The sequence below is a fragment of the Rhipicephalus microplus genome, chromosome 3 (genome assembly GCF_043290135.1).
Source record: "Rhipicephalus microplus isolate Deutch F79 chromosome 3, USDA_Rmic, whole genome shotgun sequence".
NCBI classification, from domain to species: domain Eukaryota; kingdom Metazoa; phylum Arthropoda; class Arachnida; order Ixodida; family Ixodidae; genus Rhipicephalus; species Rhipicephalus microplus.
The window spans coordinates 72,350,925-72,369,340 of NC_134702.1; the positions used below are offsets into that span (position 1 = coordinate 72,350,925).

At 47.2% G+C, this 18,416-nt stretch overlaps 1 protein-coding gene across 1 annotated transcript in view; it reads right to left on the reverse strand.

The window, feature by feature from the left end:
* Positions 1 to 18,057, reverse strand: part of LOC119185295 (peptidyl-prolyl cis-trans isomerase FKBP8) — a 34,089-nt gene extending 16,032 nt beyond the window's left edge. The window contains exons 1-5 of the mRNA XM_037434377.2: positions 16,262 to 18,057; positions 15,770 to 16,127; positions 12,940 to 13,087; positions 11,576 to 11,663; positions 10,431 to 10,541 (exon numbers count right to left, since the gene is read on the reverse strand). Coding sequence (XP_037290274.1) covers positions 10,431 to 10,541; positions 11,576 to 11,663; positions 12,940 to 13,087; positions 15,770 to 16,108 — 686 coding nt within the window. The 5' untranslated portion in view covers positions 16,109 to 16,127; positions 16,262 to 18,057. The remainder of the gene's footprint in view (positions 1 to 10,430; positions 10,542 to 11,575; positions 11,664 to 12,939; positions 13,088 to 15,769; positions 16,128 to 16,261) is intronic.
* Positions 18,058 to 18,416: the final 359 nt, after the last annotated feature.

An 18,416-nucleotide genomic window follows, 5' to 3' on the forward strand; every position in this document is an offset into this window, starting at 1 on the left:
CAAGCGGGAACGTAATAGTAAGCTTCAAAATCGGAAAAGGCATCGTGCCGCGGTTGCACCAAGCAGCTGCGAGAAGGAAACCATGAACTGAGCGACTGAGCTTCAGCTTCGGTCGTCTGCAGCTCAAAAGCAAGTCAGTGGCAAAACAACAGGGCAGTCTCACTGCTATCGCTATCGAGCAATGGCGGCACCCATGCTTGCTGAATAACGGCGATACAGCAGCGGTTTCTGGTGGGGTCAACACGTGTTTTACACTTCGTTGACGCATTTTCAGGCTCTGAAAATGCATCAAAATGTTAAAGATTGAGTTTATTGTATAGCAATAATTATCTGAGCCTGGAATTACATTGTTAAATTTCGTTGAAGCGAGGCGATCGAAGAAAAAGAGTTCGTTGTGGCGACAATATTTATTCATTGACTCCTATGAACTGCTGACGGGGAAGCATAAATTTTTTGTTGTAGCGGAAATTTGTTGAAGCGGCGTTCGTTGTGGCGAAGTTCGACGGTATTGTGACGACGGCATATTAATATTGTTACGGTGCAACATAGACATGGACCAGGGTAGTGGTCGCCTAAGATGAAGACAACGAGAAAATGTAGAGCTGGCGCGTGGTACTTATCTGCCATATTGTCTGGCTGACGACCAGCTGTTTGAATAAACCTCGATCTCGCCTCCGTCACACTTCGTGGATGTGCTGGGTAATCACCTCGCAACCGAACTTCGCAGCGGCCGTCATTTGAGGGGTAACTCTGCAACTATGATGGAAAATACGGCGTCTGCATCTACCCCCCCCCCCCCCCCCCCCCGTGCTCCTGTGGCAGGAGATGATGCGGCGACTACATCTGCTCCAGCGACTACCACCTTCGTGCTTGAACCCCCATGGGATCCTGGCACGTTTAGCGGTTCCGGCGATCCAGATGAAGTGGACGTTGAGGATTGGCTGGCAGAGTATGAACGTGCGAGTACTCGATACCGACGGAGTCCGACTCTTATGCTGGCGAACCTGTTGTTCTACCTTAAGGGAACCGCCAAAGTGTGGTATGAAAATCATGAAGCAGAACTTGGGAGCTGGGAAATGTGCAGGCAGAAAATGTTGGCCTTGTTCGGGAAGCTTGCTGGACAAAAGATGGCTGCAAACAAAATGCTCCCGTCTCGGGTGCAAACGTCCACAGAATCGTACATCTCGTACATCAAAGATGTGATTTCTTTTAGTCGGAAAGTCAATGCCGAGATGTCGGAGGCCAACAAAGTTGGACATATTCTTAAAGGGATTGCCGACAATGCCTTCAATCTCTTAATATGTCAGAATTACTCAACCGTGGACGCCATTATAAAGGAGTGCAGGCGCTGTGAGCAAGCATCAACGGCGCCTTTGCCCGGCTTCCCAACATGACTGCAATGTCCTCGTGCAAAGATCACGCGAGAACGCAATCACCAGCACCTGTTTCACCAGACCAGGAGACTAAAATTGTAAGTAGTGAAATTGAAGCCATTGCTCCTGCTCCAGCTTACACCGGTAAAGCTGATACGACACCAGTTACTGCTCCCATGATTCAGGCCATCGTTGTGTCAGGAACACGCCAACATCGGCATCCACTCGGTGTGTGCTATGACCAGTCCACAGCCAACCTCATGGTGTCCAGACTCGTCCTGTCCCGAGCAGTGCTTTCCTGCCGCCTGCTCTCGCGACCCTGAAGCTTGGAGGACTGCCGACAACCGGCCGATTTGTTTCCACTGCCATCGTATCGGCTATGTAGTCCGTTATTGCAATGCCTGCTAGTCCTTGCCACCTCGGACATCGTCTGCCCTATACCGCCGACAGGGTGACACCCGCTTTTCTCCGCCGACCTAGTTTTCTTCCCCCAACGTATGCACAAGGCTCTACAGCCACTGCCCGTCGCCCAGTAGTCATCAGTCACGCTCTCCTCCATGTCATCGCCAGTCGTCTCGTTGACCACAGACTCACCGGCCGTCCTCCCCGTTCAACCCTGCTCCTTCCTACCCAGAAAACTAAACAGTGCAGCGCCCGGAGGTGACGCTGCATTGTCGACTTCCTCCGAAAATCCTCTTTTGACGCTTTTGACGAGACAAAGTTTAATGGACATTGACGTCGTACCTATTTCGGCACTTATTGACACAGAAGCACACGTTTCAGTAATTAGCGCAAACCTTCGCTGCCGCCTGCTAAAGTCCTCCCACCTGCCGCTTCCCGCACACTCCAAGTCGCCGATGGAGGAACTGCTGTCGTTCACGTAGAGTGCACTGCTTGTATTTGTATAGCCAGTTATTCTAACTCTGTTCAATTCGCCGTCATTGACCAGTGTCCCCACGACCTAATCCTTCGCTTGGATTTTTTCTCCAGTCACTTGGCACTGACTGATTGTGCAACAGGTGGTCTTCAGCTTGAGTTGCCGCAGCTTGCCGATTTTCCAGCGGACCTGCCTCCCCGCTTGTGCTCTTACCATCACACCCGCTTACCACAGCAAGCTGCTACCTATGTCGTTTTGTCTTGTTCATGTGATATGCCCGATGGTGACTACCTCGTGTCTCCTTTTGTCGACGTACTGATGACGCAAGACATCGCCCTTGCTCCCACGGTTGCTTCTGTGGTCGAAAATACAGTGGTCAATCCACTTCTCAATGCAAGTCTCAACTCAAGTGATTCCTCAAGGCAAGTCATTGGCCACCATCTCTTCGCTAGACAATTGCATGATTATCGCCTAGGACACCAAGATTGTCGCTTTGGACACCGATGTTTCGTCACCATGTATTGATGCTAGTTCTACTCTGCCTCCTGATGCCATCGCGAAAATGATCACGATGGCGATTTAATCCCGGCGCAAGCTACAGATCTCCATCATTTGCTTGCGTCCTATTGCGACATATTTTACTTCGACGACCGCCCTCTCGGTCAAACATTTGTCATTACTCACCGGATCAACACTGGTGACGCCACTCCTATACGCCGGCGTCCATATAGGAGGAGGAGGAGGAGGAAGGGAAGAAATGAAAGGCAGGGAGGTCAACCAGACGCACGTCCGGTTTGCTACCCTGCACTGGGGGAAGGGGTGAGGGGATTAAAGTAGAAGAGAGAGAGAAGTGAAGGGCAACGTGTATGTTGGTGGGACCTTGTCCATTGCACGCTTATAAGCGGTCGCGTAGTCCGGTCGTCTTCAGAAAACTTGGCAGTGCCCGCGTCGCTTTGCTGGCCAGCGACGCGTAGAGCCATGAGCCAAGTATCTTCTCTTCGGAAAAAGGTCTACTGTCTAGTGTCTCCAACGTTTCGCGTAGCAGATTGCGTTCGCTCGCAAAACGTTCACATGAACACAGTAGATGTTCTATTGTCTCGTCAGTGTCGCACGATTCACATCGGGAGCTATCCGCCATTCCTATGCGAAAGGAGTACGCCTTTGTAAAAGCTACTCCTAACCACAGGCGGCACAGTCAAGTTGCATCCTGGCGGGAGAGGTCCGATGGAACTTGAAGCTTTCTCGATGGGTCCAATTTGTGTAGGCGGCGGTTCCTGACACTGGGGTCACTCAGCCAAGTTTCCGACATGGTGTTAGCGAACGAGTGAAGGCCCCTTGCAGCGTCGGTTCTCGACAATGGAATTGGGGTTGTCTGGGCGTCCGCGTGGGCGGATCGGGCAGCATTATCAGCAAGGTCATTACCGACAATACCACAATGTCCCGGTAACCACTGGAACACCAAGTCATGTCCTTTCAATAAACCTTCGTGAATCACTTCTCTTATTTCATTCACTAGTTGTTGATGCTCCCTCTGTCGTAAAGCTGATTTCAAGCTCTAAAGGGATGCCTCGGAGTCGCAGAACACAGCCCATTTTTGAGGTCGGGCTTCCGCGATATAAAGTATAGCAGCACGTAAGGCGGCAAGCTCCGCTGCTGTGGATGTTGTCCTATGCGACAGTTTGAGCTTTATAGTGACCTGGTACGCCGGGATGACAACAGCACCTGTGGAGCTGTCAGCCGAGACCGATCCATCGGTGTAAATGTGGGTCCTCTGGCCGTATTTTTCGTTGAGTAGCGACAATGTCACCTGTCGTAGGACCACTGTTGAATGATAGCTCTTGTTCGTTATTCCCGGAATAGTGAGGCACACCTGTGCTTGTTGTAGGCACCACGGGGGTGACGCTGGTCTTGTTGCGGGAGTGAAGCCAAAAGGGAGGCATTCTCTATGGGCAGAAATAATCTTTGAAAAGATCGCGTGTGGTCTTTGAAGTGGCAACACTGCAACATGGTGACCAGGAACTCGGCAGTGGTGTCTTATGTGGGCTCTCAAATTGTCAGTGGTGATGTATGTTCGAATTGGATGCTCTCTTGCGATCATAATTGCCCCGTAGGTTGAGGTGCATCGCGGCAATCCTAAGCACACGCGTAGTGCTTGTCCTTGCAGACTTTCGAGAGTGCGGATGTTCGTCTTGCACGTACTTGCCAGTAACGGCAAGCTGTAGCGCAAAAATCCCAGAAACAGTGCTCTGTATAGCTGCATCATTGACCTTATCGATGCGCCCCAAGATTTTCCGCAGAGGAACCGCATTATATGGACAATGGAAGTTAGCCTTCTCTTCAGGTAATTGCAGTGGGCACTCCACGAAAGGTCCCTGTCAATAATCACACCCAGGAAGCGATGGTTCTTCTGGTATGGAATATTTTGTCCATTGATGGTAACGGGGTATTGTGTCATGGCTCTGCGGGTAAACGCAACCAATGCACATTTCTCCGTTGAGACGGGAAGACCTTGCTTGCGGAGATATGAGCATGTCAAGGTGGCAGCCTGCTGGACTCTTGCACGTACTTGTAGACGAGTTACAGCCGAAGTCCATAGACAAATATCGTCAGCATATATGGATATGAGGATGGTACTTGGCAAAATTTCACGAAGTCCTACCATCACGAGGTTAAATAAAGTGGGACTTAATACGGCGCCCTGAGGGACGCCACGGGAGATAAAGTAATTGGTGGTAGGTCCATCTGAGGTTTGTACAAAAAAGGACCTTCTTGTCAAATAATCCTGGATCCATTGGAACATCCGACCACCGATTCCAACAGCTTCCAACGAGTCTAGGATGGCTTTATGTGTTACGTTATCATAAGCCCCTTTGACGTCGAGGAAGAGTGCCAGTGGTATGCGCTTGAGGCTCTTCTGTTGCTGGATAAATGTTGTGAGATCAATCACGTTGTCAAGAGATGACCTACCTCGCCGAAAACCCGTCATGCAGTTTGGGTATACGTTGTACCGCTCAAGGTACCATTCTAGGCGTGTAAGTATCATCCTTTCCATGACTTTTCCTACGCAACTTGCGAGGGCAACAGGGCGAAATGATGTCAAATCAAATGGTGACTTTCCTGCTTTGAGTAGTGGCACAAGTCTACTTATCTTCCAATCCTGGGGAACATTGCCCGCCAGCCATGAGTGGTTGTAATAGCTTAACAACTGTCCCCTTGCCTCCTGTTGAAGGTTGGCTAGAGCGGCGTAGGTGATGCCATCGGGTCCTGGTGAAGATGATCGTCGGGAAGCCGCCAAAGATGCGTCAAGTTCTTCTATAGTGAAAAGATTGTCCATTTCGTAGATGCGGGGTTCAGGGATAACACTCCTAATGGTGCCAGCAGACAAGGCGGACACACCGGCGATTCGCGTACAAAACTCATTTGCCACTTCAAGTTGGGTGTGGCCTGAATGTAGGGCTAAAGCCATGAAAGGATGTCTTTGTTGGGGAGCCGAGCGCAGGCCACGAATAGTGCTCCAGATGCGGGACAACGGCTTTCGGGGATCCAATGATTCGCAGAATGATTTCCAGCGTTCCTGTGCAAGTTTGTCTAAACGTCGTTGGACTTTTTTCTGTATGCGTCGTGCCAGCCTCAAGTCGCATATTGCTTTCGTCCGCCTGTATCTTCTTTCCGCCCTTCGGCGAAGCGCGCACAGTTTTTCCAGTTCAACGTCGAAATCTGAACACTTGCCGGTGAACGGGAGGAGACAGGAAGCTTCCCTCATTGCCTCTTTGATGACATCCTCCAAGTTCTGGTCAGGGTCTTCACGGCATGTATTTTCCATGAGTCGCTGAAACTTGGACCAATCAATTTTTCGTATTGTGGTCTTAGGAAAGGAGTTAGTAAGACCCCTTATTCGCATATAAGTTGGAATGTGGTCACTCCCATGCGTTTCGATGTCTGAAAACCAGTGCACTTGCGACCGGAAGTTTCTGGATACCAGAGTCAAATCGAGGCAACTGCTGTACGTAAGGCCCCGCAGGTATGTAGGACTGCCATCATTTAAGAAACATAGGTCATGCTTGGAAGCGAATGACACGAGGTTTCTTCCTTTAGCGTTGATCGTCGAACTACCCCAGATTAAGTGATGTGCGTTGAAGCCTCCAGTTATAACCCACGGGCCCGTAGTTGTTGTCAGTATGTCTCGTAGTCGGTCTTGTTCAAATCGTCCGGATGGTGATATGTAGACACCAATGAGTGTGAATTACACTTTTTCCTTTTTAACACGTAAGCAGACATATTGATTGTCATCATGCGGTTGAACTGCATGATGCACATATGTGAAATCTGTGCGAATGTAAACAACCACCTTGCTGCGTTCCTCGCACGTTGAAGAAACGAAAGATTCATACCCTGATAGTTTAGGAGGTTGTTGCACGTTTGGTTCACATATAGCGTATCTCATCAGGAATGCCAAGTAATTCAGCGCATTATTGACAAAATGATCACTAAGGACGTTATAGAGCAGTCGTCTAGCCTGTGGGCCTCCCTTATCGTGTTCATGAAAAAAAAAAAGGATGCCGATGATGATGATATGTGGGGTTTAACGTCCAAAAACCACCATATGATTATGAGAGACGCGGTAGTGGAGGGCTTCGGAAATTTCGACCACCTGGGGTTCTTTAACGTGCACCCAAATCTGAGCACACGGGCCTACAACACTTCCGCCTTCATCGGAAATGCAGCCCCCACAGCCGGGATTCGATCCCGTGACCTGGGGGTCAGCAGCCGAGTACCTTAGCCACTAGACCACCACAACGGGGCTCGTTAAAAAAAAAAAAGAATGGAAGCTGGCGTTTTTGTGTTGACTATCGCTACTTAAACAAAGTACCTCATAGACGTCTACCCTTTGCCATGGATCGATGACGCTCTCGACTGCCTTCATAGTGCGCAATACTTTCCATCGATGGACCTTCGGTCCGGTTATTGGCAAATTTCAGTCGACCCCAGACCCCATGGACCGCGAAAAACTGTCTTTGTGATGCCTGATGGTCTCTACGAATTCAAGGTCATGCCGTTTGGACTTTGCATTGCCCCGGCAACTTTCGAACGCATCATGGACTCCCTGCTTCGTGGATATAAGTGGTCCATCTGTTTATGTTACCTAGACGATGTCATTGTCTATTCCCCTACGTTCGACAGCCATCTCACAAGTCTGTCTGCCGTTCTGGATGTTTTTCGCAGAGCCACTCTTCAACTGAATTCAGCAAAGTGCTGTTTTGGACAGTGCAAAATCACTATACTCGGTCACCTTGTAAGTGCTGCCGACATTCAACTGGACCATGTTAAGGTGCGGGCAGGGCGAGAATTTCCTGTACCGTGCTCAACCAAGGACGTCCGCAGTTCTGTAGGATTATGTTTCTATTTTCGTCGCTTCGTCAGCAACTTCGCTCACATTGCCGGACCTCTTACTGATCTTCTAAAAAAAAAGGACGCTCCTTTCACTTGGGGTGCCAAGCAAGCTGACTCTTTTTCTACCCTTATTCATGTGCTGACTATGCCGCCAATACTGGCCCATTCCGACTCTGCTTCGCATACAAAGCTTCGGACCGATGCCAGTGGCCATGAAATTGGGGTGGTTTTCGGTCAACGAGAGCATGGCAAGGATCGAGTAATTGCTTACACCAGTACCAGTTGTCTCCTTTCGCCCGCCGAGCAGAAATTCTTAATCACCGAGTGTGAATGCCTAGCGCTAGTGTGGGCTGTGACCGAATTCAGGCCCTACCTATATGGCTGAACGTTTTCCATAGTCACGGACCATCACGCTCTCAGCTGGCTCTCATCACTAAAAGACTGTCTGGTCATTTTGGTCGCTGGGCACTAAGTCTGCAGGAATATTCGTTTGAGGTACATTACAAGTCGGGGCGACTTCACGCAGATGCAAACGTCATCCACGTTTGTCACGTCATCCAGTTGAAGAGCACAAACTACACGACCCTGACTCGGACCCCTGCGTGCTGTCCATCCACGCTTTGCTTGACATCGCCAGTGAGCAGTGATGGGACCCATCATTAGTGGCTATTATCGACCGTCTAACGGCCCCGTCACCTGACCCGTCTGTTCAAGTTGCATGACAACATCCTGTACCATAGCAGCTTCAATGCTGATGGCCTGGAACTACTTTTTGTGCTACCCTGCCATCTATGCAACAGTGTCCTGGAACAACTTCATGATATACCAACTGCCGGTCACCTTGGTGTCTCTTGTACATACGATCGAGTGCGACGTCACTTTTTCTGGCCCGGCATGTACCGTACTGTGGTTCATTACGTCGCTTCATGTGACCAATACCAATGATGAAAGCGCCCCTTGGTACTGCCTTTTAGCCACTTACACTCCATCGACATACCCATGGAGCCACTCTTCTGTGTTGGACTTGACCTGCTAGGCCCTTTTCCTATGTCCACCTCGGCTAATAAATGGGTTGCTGTCACTGTGGTTCATAGCACACGCCTTGCCATCACTCGAGCACTGCCGCCGAGTTGCGCCACCGACGTCACTGACTTTCTATAGTACGACGTCATTCTACATCATGGCGCTCCTCCACAGCTGCTTACCAATCGAGGAAGGTACTTCCTTTCACGTATCGTCGACGGCATTCTCCATACCTGCTCCACTCAGCACAAGCTTACCCCAGCCGATCTTCCCCAGACGAATGGATTGACCGAGCGTCTCAATCGAATGCTTACTCAGATGCTGTCAACGTACGTTTCGTCCGATCACCGTGACTGGGACAGTGCACTGCCATTTGTCACCTTGGCTTATAATTCTTCACGACATAGTACAGCGGGTTATTTACCATTCTATTTGCTATTTGGTCGGCATCCAGGGTTACCATTTGAGACCTTCCTTCCTTCGACCAGACCCTTGTCTACTACATACGCCAGCGTCGTCACTGGTCGAGCACATACAGCTCGACAAGTCGCCAATGACCGACTATCTTTGTCGCAAGCTCAGCAAAAAGATCGCTACGATAGTCGATATCGACGCGTCCACTACATACCGAGATCTCTGGTACTCCTATCGTCACCCTTCCGCAAAGTATGCTTATCCAAGAAGCTTCTCTCCTGTTACAACGGCCCCTACCGAGTACTCCGCCGGCTTAGCGACGTCAATTATGAAATCGCACCTGCGGACTCAGCTTCTTCGACCACGTCAACCCAGACAGACATCGTACACGTTTCTAGACTGAAACCATATTGCCCTGCTAGCTCTTCATCACCTTGGAAAGCGCTGCGATGGCACTTTCGCCACGGGAGGGTGATATTACGGCGCAACATAGACATCAACCAGGGTGGTGGTCGCCGAAGATGAAAACGACGAGAAAACGTAGAGCTGCAGCGAGGTACTTATCCGCCATATCATCTGGCTGACGATCAGCTGCTTGAATAAACCTTGATCACCCCTCCGTCAGTCACAATATGTTACAGCACTGAGAGTGAGTTCAGATTTCTCGAAACCAGATTTAAACAGAAAGCTTTTAGGAAGCGATCGAAAATTTAGAAGGTCCATACATACAGAGGTCAAGAAGCTTGTCTTGAACACTTACAGCGGGCACCTGACAGCACTGATGACATTCGCCAAAAACACCAGGTTTGAAAGAGCCCTAATCATAGCATGCATGGCCACTAAGAATGAATGCTCAAGTGTGGCTCATCTCAAACTGCTTGTTAGAGTACACAGCATCGGAGCTTGCTGGAACGTGCTGGGGTGTGCCTTCGAAGTGTCTTAGACTAGTGTGTTGAGCATTGTACTAAATGACTTTAATGCGGCAATTACAGGACCCTCAAGGCAATTAAATGAAGCAAGTTTGTTTAGATAAGAAATCCTTTGCAATCACAAAGTCGATTACAGTACAAAATTTGATATCTGCTGCTGTTATCAGCAAAAATTTACCGTATTTTCCCAACTTTTTTCCTACTCTAATTCTGACGTCTCGGAGATGCCCGGTATATTAGGATGGTTAATTATATGCATCGACTGCTACATTTAAAACAATAATAAATGTTACCTACAACTAGCTCGATGAGCACCACATCCAGCATGGTCAGACACAGCACGAGCCAAAAACAAGCAGGTAGACTACAGAGTCAGTAACATGACACAAGCCAAGAGCAATGTGTTAGTGTCCTGAAACATACCCAATGGAGAGGCGTTCTTGGAAAGGCAGGTCACTCTCATCCTTGGCAGGATAGGTGTCCAGCAGTTCCACATTGAAGTGCAGCTTTGCCTTGGGGGGCACATCTGGCTCCCTGAAATGGTGAGAAAGGCCTCTTGAGCACCTGCCACAGTAATCCTCACTTGCCCAAAGCTGGCCATATCTAATACACATCCACAAAATCTACTGAGCTGCAATAACGCTGGGAACAGAAGCTTCCAACCTGATGCACCTAAGAATGCGATAGCAAACCTAACAGTCATGTGTGAATCTTATTACTTTTGAACCATTAGTACATCTTTAAGTGACACTGTTAGCATGTCATTCTATTCACACAAGATGTCCTTGTAGTACCGTGGTGTGCACGCCAACGAGTGAGTTGATGAAGAAGCTGGAGGACGATGAGTCACGTGCTAAAGACGCAGGGCACGAGGAAGGAAGTGGGGGAAAAGGAAAGGAAGGGGCAGACAGCGCGAGTTGTTCGAGAGAGTCGAATGGCCTGACCTGAGTGCGATACCCGAGTGTTGCCGTCCACGAGTTGACGCTGAGGGCGTGACGTGATTGCCAACTTCCTCCGTTTCCAAGCGCTTCGTATTGGCAAGCATCTAGCAGCAGCCTGTGCCAACCACTCCGAAGCTGCCCTTTACAAGCTCAGCACCTCAACTCGATGCTATGCCTCAGCAATATGCCCGACCGTACCAGATGGACATGGAAGCAGGTGAGCCTGTGTCCACCCCGAGCGCTTGAATTTTGGTACTAGTTTATGTTTTCGCTGTGTTTTAATAGCTTGTTTAGGGCGCATGTTTTGTGTGTGTATAAAGCGTTGTTTCTAAACCTGCAAATAGCCTTGTCACTTGTTAGGACTGTTCCTCGCTTCCAAACATACATACCCTGAGAACTGTATACGTTCGCATGACAAGCCACGATGCACGTGTAAATTCTACCGCAACTTTATTAGGCAAGAGAACTCACATGACCTTTGTGTGAGCTCGTCGAAGAAAGCTGCTCAAAATTCTGCTCGCAATATATGACTGTAATCTATAATCTATCTGCAATCTATAATCGCAATTTGTAACAAGACAGTAATGAAGACATATCAGTGCGTATGCGTGAGTATGGCCGTCTCACCTTCCTTGGTCTCCATAACCCAGCCTGGCCGGGACCACAATTTCAGCAATCTCTCCTTTCTCCATGAGGGCAAGTGTTATGTCCAAGCCTGCACAAAAACATGTCACAGAGCTTGAAAATGCACCAACACAACACGAGTAGACAAAGGAAAGAGTGAATATTTGTTCTGCAAGCATTATATGCTGCAGACGTTGCCGTAAACCTGTCCTAGGCCAAAGTAGCTGTGGAATACGGCTATTCAAGGCTTACATCCTTCAACTCTTCCCAGCACGGTGGTCACCCCTGATAACCACCTTTTCTCAATTTTTTTGTTCAGACACGTGAGCCCCACGTGTATGATTTTCAATGGCATATTTTCCTAAGCTTTTGACAATCTGACAAAGATGACGCTGCTTTGTGTGGCCTTTAATGTGACATGTTACATTTGTTTTCCTCCTGCTGTCATCCTTAAGGCGTGCTAGACATTGGAGCTGAGGCATTTTTATAGATATATAAGCATGTGCTGTTCCTGCTAAGTAGATAGTGCAGGAGAGCATGTTGTATGAGTAGCTAATGCTGAATATCAAAATGAAGAGCTGTTTCCCGATAAAAATGCATGAAAGAGTTAAGATGACAAATTCATTGTCGGTAGCCTTGGCTATTGTAATGTACATAAGCAACTGTACGCAGGCACCCTAGAAAGTTGCTTATTTTGAAAAATGGGGACTATCAAGAACTGGGCCTAAAAAACGAAATTAAGAATCACATGTGCCATAACCACGATATTGTAACGTGCAATAAAAGGTGCACCTTAATGAAACAAAGTGGTTGGAGCGAATTTGAGCCCAAGAAACAAACAACTCAAGAAAGTCTGTGTGGCCGCTCCAGACGACAGTCTCTTCTAAATTCTTAACCTTTTTTTCTTCTCTTCTATCACGCTATACACTCGAACACTGATATAACCAAGCCAAATATAATAAAATATCTGTTAAAGTGAAGTAAATGAAAAATATTCTTCGAATAATTATAATGTTAGGAAATTAGCTCTACAAAAAATGTTTGGTTATAACAAACTAATTTTCGTGTAAGAAGAAACATTATAATGAGGTTTAAGTGTACTAGATCTATTAATGTGATTCCTTACCCAGCACGATGCTTGTATAAGGTCTTTTTTTATGTAGTTTGAGGCTCTAGCATGGCACTATGATAAATACTTGGCTGCCAAGCAGAGGGCCTGGGTTCAAATCCCATCCTATCCGAGACATTTCTTTTCTCATTGCATGCAAGAGCAGTTACACAAACTGGCAGCAGTAGACAACTATTCAAGCGAAATCAGCCGCTCTCTCATAACAGTTTTCCCTGTAACACATGCTCACGTCACCCACCACAGACAGTTTCCATGTCCCCCAAGATGATGCGCCAGTCGTTATGTTCCTCGAAGACAGTGCCATCTTCTAGTGTGCCTTTCACGTTCAGCACAACCCAGTTGGACCGCTGCGGCCTAGAGTCTTTGCCCAGGCCCGGCTTAATCACCTACACAAGAGAGTGTTACCAGAACCTTCTTTTATGAACAGGAATTCGGACAACTTTCAGCAAAACAAGTTCCTAGTATTAATTTTCTGTGCCGTTAAAACCAAGTGCATACTCTGCCTTACGCTTTATGAACAAAAAAAACCGAGCCTGCACAACATGATCCGGAACCCAGTATAACCAGCACAACTAGGATAACAAGATACTGTTCTCTCACTCAGCTGTGTACTGTGAATACTCTGGTGTCTGTGCACTTTACCAACACCCATATCAGCAATGCGATGCTCAATAACTATGCCCAAACAAATCATTTGCTTCATTGAACAATTTGCAATTACTTGTGCAACAGTTTTTTTTAATAATTGCTGCTAATATTGAGACGAAACTACTTTACTGTGTGTGGCATTGGCATAGGTCAAATTACACTCTGTTGTGCAAATCACCTTTTGAGTTTAGTGGCCATGACCAGTCCGTCTTTCAAGCATCTCTAGGAAGTTCGTCATGTCTTTAGTGGTTGACTGCTATGTGCACATTAGTTGATGGTAACGAGGACTTAAACTGGTATACAAATTCAAGAGGTCCTGCAACAGTTTTTCAGCCTATCGATCGTTGCGACTCCCTTCAACACACAAGCCAAACACTATAGCGAAGCATGCGGCCCTGGAATTCACCGTTCATTCTCAAAATCAGCTAGAAATCATTCCCTCTTCTTTCTACAAATGATACCATGTATTTAAATTTATGGCCACTGACTGATTAGAGCAGTGAGGACTGCATAGGCACTGCAGCCACAGCGGCAAACTGTGAATTGATAACACGCCCACCAGGGACGGCGCCAGATCTTTTATGAGGGAGCGTCACCGACGACAAGCAAGTTCCTTCTGGGGGGCAGGTAGGCTAAGAACATATGTGTTTGTTTGTGTGTTGACTATGCTTGTTCTTGGGTGGGGGTGGGGTGGCAAAGGGGGGCAGGCGTAAATTTTGGGGGGCTCCAGCCCACCCTTGCCCCCTACTGGTGCACCCCTGATGCTCACGACCCACTAGAAGTAAGACAAACATCCGGAGGAAAAAAAAAAAGCGCTCAAAGTCATAAGTCGCAGATGACGTAACTTTGGGTCCTCGTGCCGCCTATTCCTGCTTAGCTTACTGCGCACCCATCGGGACCAAAGAAAAGAGATAGCAATTAAGAGAAGCGACAAAGCTCTGCAACTCTGCTCGTACTTGATGAATTTAAAATATTTTTGCGGCAATAAATTCATGAGGCAATAAACTTTTTTAGTGAAGCCGTTCGATGATTACTTGGAAAAGTGTTGCACGGCCCCTTTAATTATTATTGTTTATAACTCCTGGTGATGCCATAAGCGTATGAACGCCAGTGAGATTAACTCTGTAGAATAAATATGCAAATGGAAGAACAAACTGTAAAGTTATTCATAGGCACATAACTTAAACATGTGGAATATCATGAGAATAGGTGCTGCCTTTATGCTCTAGCATTAACAAGTTCAGTCAACACTTAATGTGCCAAATGTGCATAAGCAATGAAATGTTACACAGTGTATCATCCAAACCTAGCTCGGGGTCGACTTGCTGCTTTTGCGATGTACTTCACTTAAATAGCTAGTCCCATCAATATGAGCCTGTGATGCATAAAAGAAAAAAAAAGGAGCATAAATAAACCAACAAAGGCGTCGAGAGGTGTGCATGGCGTTTACAGTTTCAAGCGCCGTGGACAAACTGATGCAAGGCAAACAACTTGTGCAGCTCATGAACTGTTTTTCAACAAGACTTCAATCTTGGCGAGTTGGTTCACTGCAATGTGTCAGTCACACTGTACGTTCCCATTGGTGTTTTTCAAAATTGCAACAAAAGCAAGAAATGCAGAACGCACACAAGACAAGTTTCCCAATTTCCAGACTCTCTCAATAAATTCGTCGCTCCGTAACTTCTACAGGGGCAACGTATGGTGGAGTTATCAGCTGTTGAGCAATTGTACATCTTTCATACTGTTTTTGAAGAGGCACAAATTCAGGCATCTGGGAAAGGTGTGTATTGTGTAAGGAAATAGCTATGAGGGTACAGAATCCTTCTAGCTGTATTCAGCACACAGCTTACACACTGCCCACAAGCTGTGTACATGTTGACTAGCCGAAACACAGTCACCGACCATATTACAAGAGCATATTAGGCTTGCTGGTACATAGTGCATGAGCAATCCCACAAAACGACACTGTGAAAGAAGTGCTTGTGTTATCACATGTCCTCATTTTGTGCTATCATGCTGCGCCAAACACGAGTGCATTGCTGCAGCCACCTGTGTGCAAGAAATGTATCTAATTTGTGGACATGTCGAGGCACTACACTTTCTTTAAACACGGCATCTCCCTGCTCTAGACAAAACTGGAAGCCTAAATGACTTTCCCCTGAATACGGTTTAAAAACATTTACGTTCAACAGCAAATGTTGCGCAAACACAACACAGGACTAGCTTGCTTGTCACGTGTACTCTTGGCATTTTATTGCCAAGTTTCTTTCGGCGAGACTAACCGAAAAAAATTCTGAGAAACAGCTGATCAAAAAAGCGATCGCTCAACAGCAAGCTTTTCAAGCAAAGCAGCTTAAGGCACACATCTGTCGCACGATTACCCCATGCGCAATATGTCGTTTCAGCGCTTCTAAACTAACCTTTTTCTTGAGTTCGCCGCTTCCGAGGACGTCTAGCCAGCCGTCCTCGTCGACTTCTTTCTCCGGTTCCTCGTCTTCGATTACGATTTTCTTTTCCTTCTTCTTGGTCGCCTTGTCGGCTGACGACTCTTCGGCGCCGGCGTCAAAGCTCTCCAGCGGCGGCATGTCCGAGTCATCGTCGTCGTCATCCCCTGAACCGTCAATTTTCACGGCCCTCGAACCACTGGAGGTCTCCTCTCTGCCGTCGCCTTTGGCGACCTCGGCAACTGCGTCCGGACCATCTCCCTTTGGACCCACTCGGAGCTTGACGTCTTCGTCAATTTCCGTGATCACGGGCATTCTTTACGTATTTTGTCTTCTGAAAGAGACCAACGCTTGAATTACGGAGTTTTCCGAGAGACACACTCCCCACGCGGCACAGGATTGGGGTTCTAGAACTTCCAGAAGCTTTAGCTTGTGCCGCTAAAAACAACCATGAAGCGATGCACTTACGATTCTACTGATACGAACGGTTGACCGGGCCTTTGATCCACCGGTGGTCACGGTTTCGACGGAAAAACAAGGGCTGTGACTGGCCCACAGCGGACCGTCCGACACTAGCACCGTTTTCTTCGTCGCGGCTGCAGAGCCAGCCGGCTTGTTTCGCCGCACCGAGCGCACGAAGCCAAGCAAAGCCCACGGGCCAATGACCCTAGGGTTTTATTGTTTTGGTAGAGTGTTCTAGAATGTTTTCTAGTTCGGTGGTATATGGTGTTCGTAGGATGATCGGCACCTACCCACTCAATGTGATGTCGCCACCGGTGCGCGTTTTTTTTTCTTCTTCTGTGAAATCTACAGCTTCGTTCATTACACCCCTGGTAAATTGTGTCCCCTGGTGTTACCTCCAAAAGCAATTCTCTAGGGTAATCAACATCTTATTTGAAGAAACGTAATGCTTAAGATCTAAATTAAAGCGAGTGCTAGGGTGACGGCGATTTGCGCTTGAACCATCCTTGGTGAAAATGAGGAGAGGTAAAGAAAACTTTATTAAAACGTCAGTCAATTACGCCAAGCATGACCCGTCGCCCCTAGCCGTTGGCGGGAATCCCTTGGGACACGACAAACAAATGACAAAGGATGCCTACGTTCTAAAGTAGAAGCAAAACCGGTACCAAGGAGCCCAGAACCTCACGATTTTGATAATAATGTAGGTTGAGGCAAGGCTGTTTTGCGGCATAGGCAACCTATTTGCAGAAAAAAAGCAATGTATCACAGGTATCTGGCAATCCCTTCCACTAGTCACTGCAAGAGCGTAGCCACAAATTTATTGCAGAGAGAGCGTTAAACCACCCTGTATGTATGCATGTGTGGATGCAGATACACATACATACAAAAGTGAGATTTTATATTTTCGGTGGGGTTGAACCTCTGCGCCAACGCCCTCCCCACCCTGGCCCTGCGAGTGCTCACCTGGTCCATTAAAAATGAAGGCAACACATGCACATCCAACGCCGATGTATGTGCCATGCGGAAGACAAGACTGAGCATCTGTCGCAGTCAAATCAAATGTTTAAAGGAGCATAAGGCAAATTTAAACAGGCATTTCTGAACAGAATTCAGTTGCATGGTGTGCGATCAGAAAATCCTGTGTTATTTGTGTCTCAAAAAAATTTGATCATACAAACAACCAAGACGGATGGGCAAAAGGAAAGAGTTTTTTCACCAGTCCTTCACAGCGGTTTGTGTAGTCTAATTTTTTTGTGACATGCACTGACTAGCCCAATAGGTTTTACCGATGTTTCTCCTATGTGTCGTGCGTTGAACAGCTTTGCTGGTCCTCGATAGCTCAATTTCTATATGTAAAACAACCACTTGGGACCACACCTGGACTTACAAAGACTGAGTGCACCATTGGTCATAGATAATGAGTAAACCAATGAGGGCATTTTCTCGTCTACTCTCAAATCAGGCCAGGAAATTTTTCAGAGAGAGGGGGGCATTTGCTCAATGCTTGACTGTGGAAAAAAAAACCCATCAAAATTTGGGTGGGGGTATTTTTCAGAGAGAGGGGGACATCTGCTTAATGTCTGACTGTAGAGAAAAACAACTATGTAATTACTGATTTTTATTAAAATACCCCCTCCATCAAAATTTGGGTGGGGGGTATAGTTGTCGAATGAGTTATGAACAACCAACGCCTGCTGGAACAACATGCATAGCTGAGCATTTTGTCATGGCCTGTTCAATCTATGCCCGCACACAGCTCCCCATTTATACTGTAAAAAATTTACAAACACCAGCTAAATTTATTGTAGACTAGCTGTATACACTGGCAATAAAATCTAATTCTGCAAGTAAACTTCAAATTTTAATGCGAACAATATGCTTTGTGTGCTTCCCTTAACACAAGGCTGCATTATCCACTATAATACAAGCTATCTATTTTTATTGCACTGTTGTCCAATCACTCTATTGTCTTACTAAAGCAAATCGTGCATTTAGATAAACAACACACGACTGCTTAAAGAGCATATGAGAATGGCAAAGGTACGTTGAATTGGCCCTTTTTAAAAAAAGGAAAAAGGAGGGGAACGGTAAGCAAAGTTGCAAATGCTGTATCGTAAAAGGTTTTTCCCCAAAGGCAATGCCTCTGCAGTTAAACTGGCAG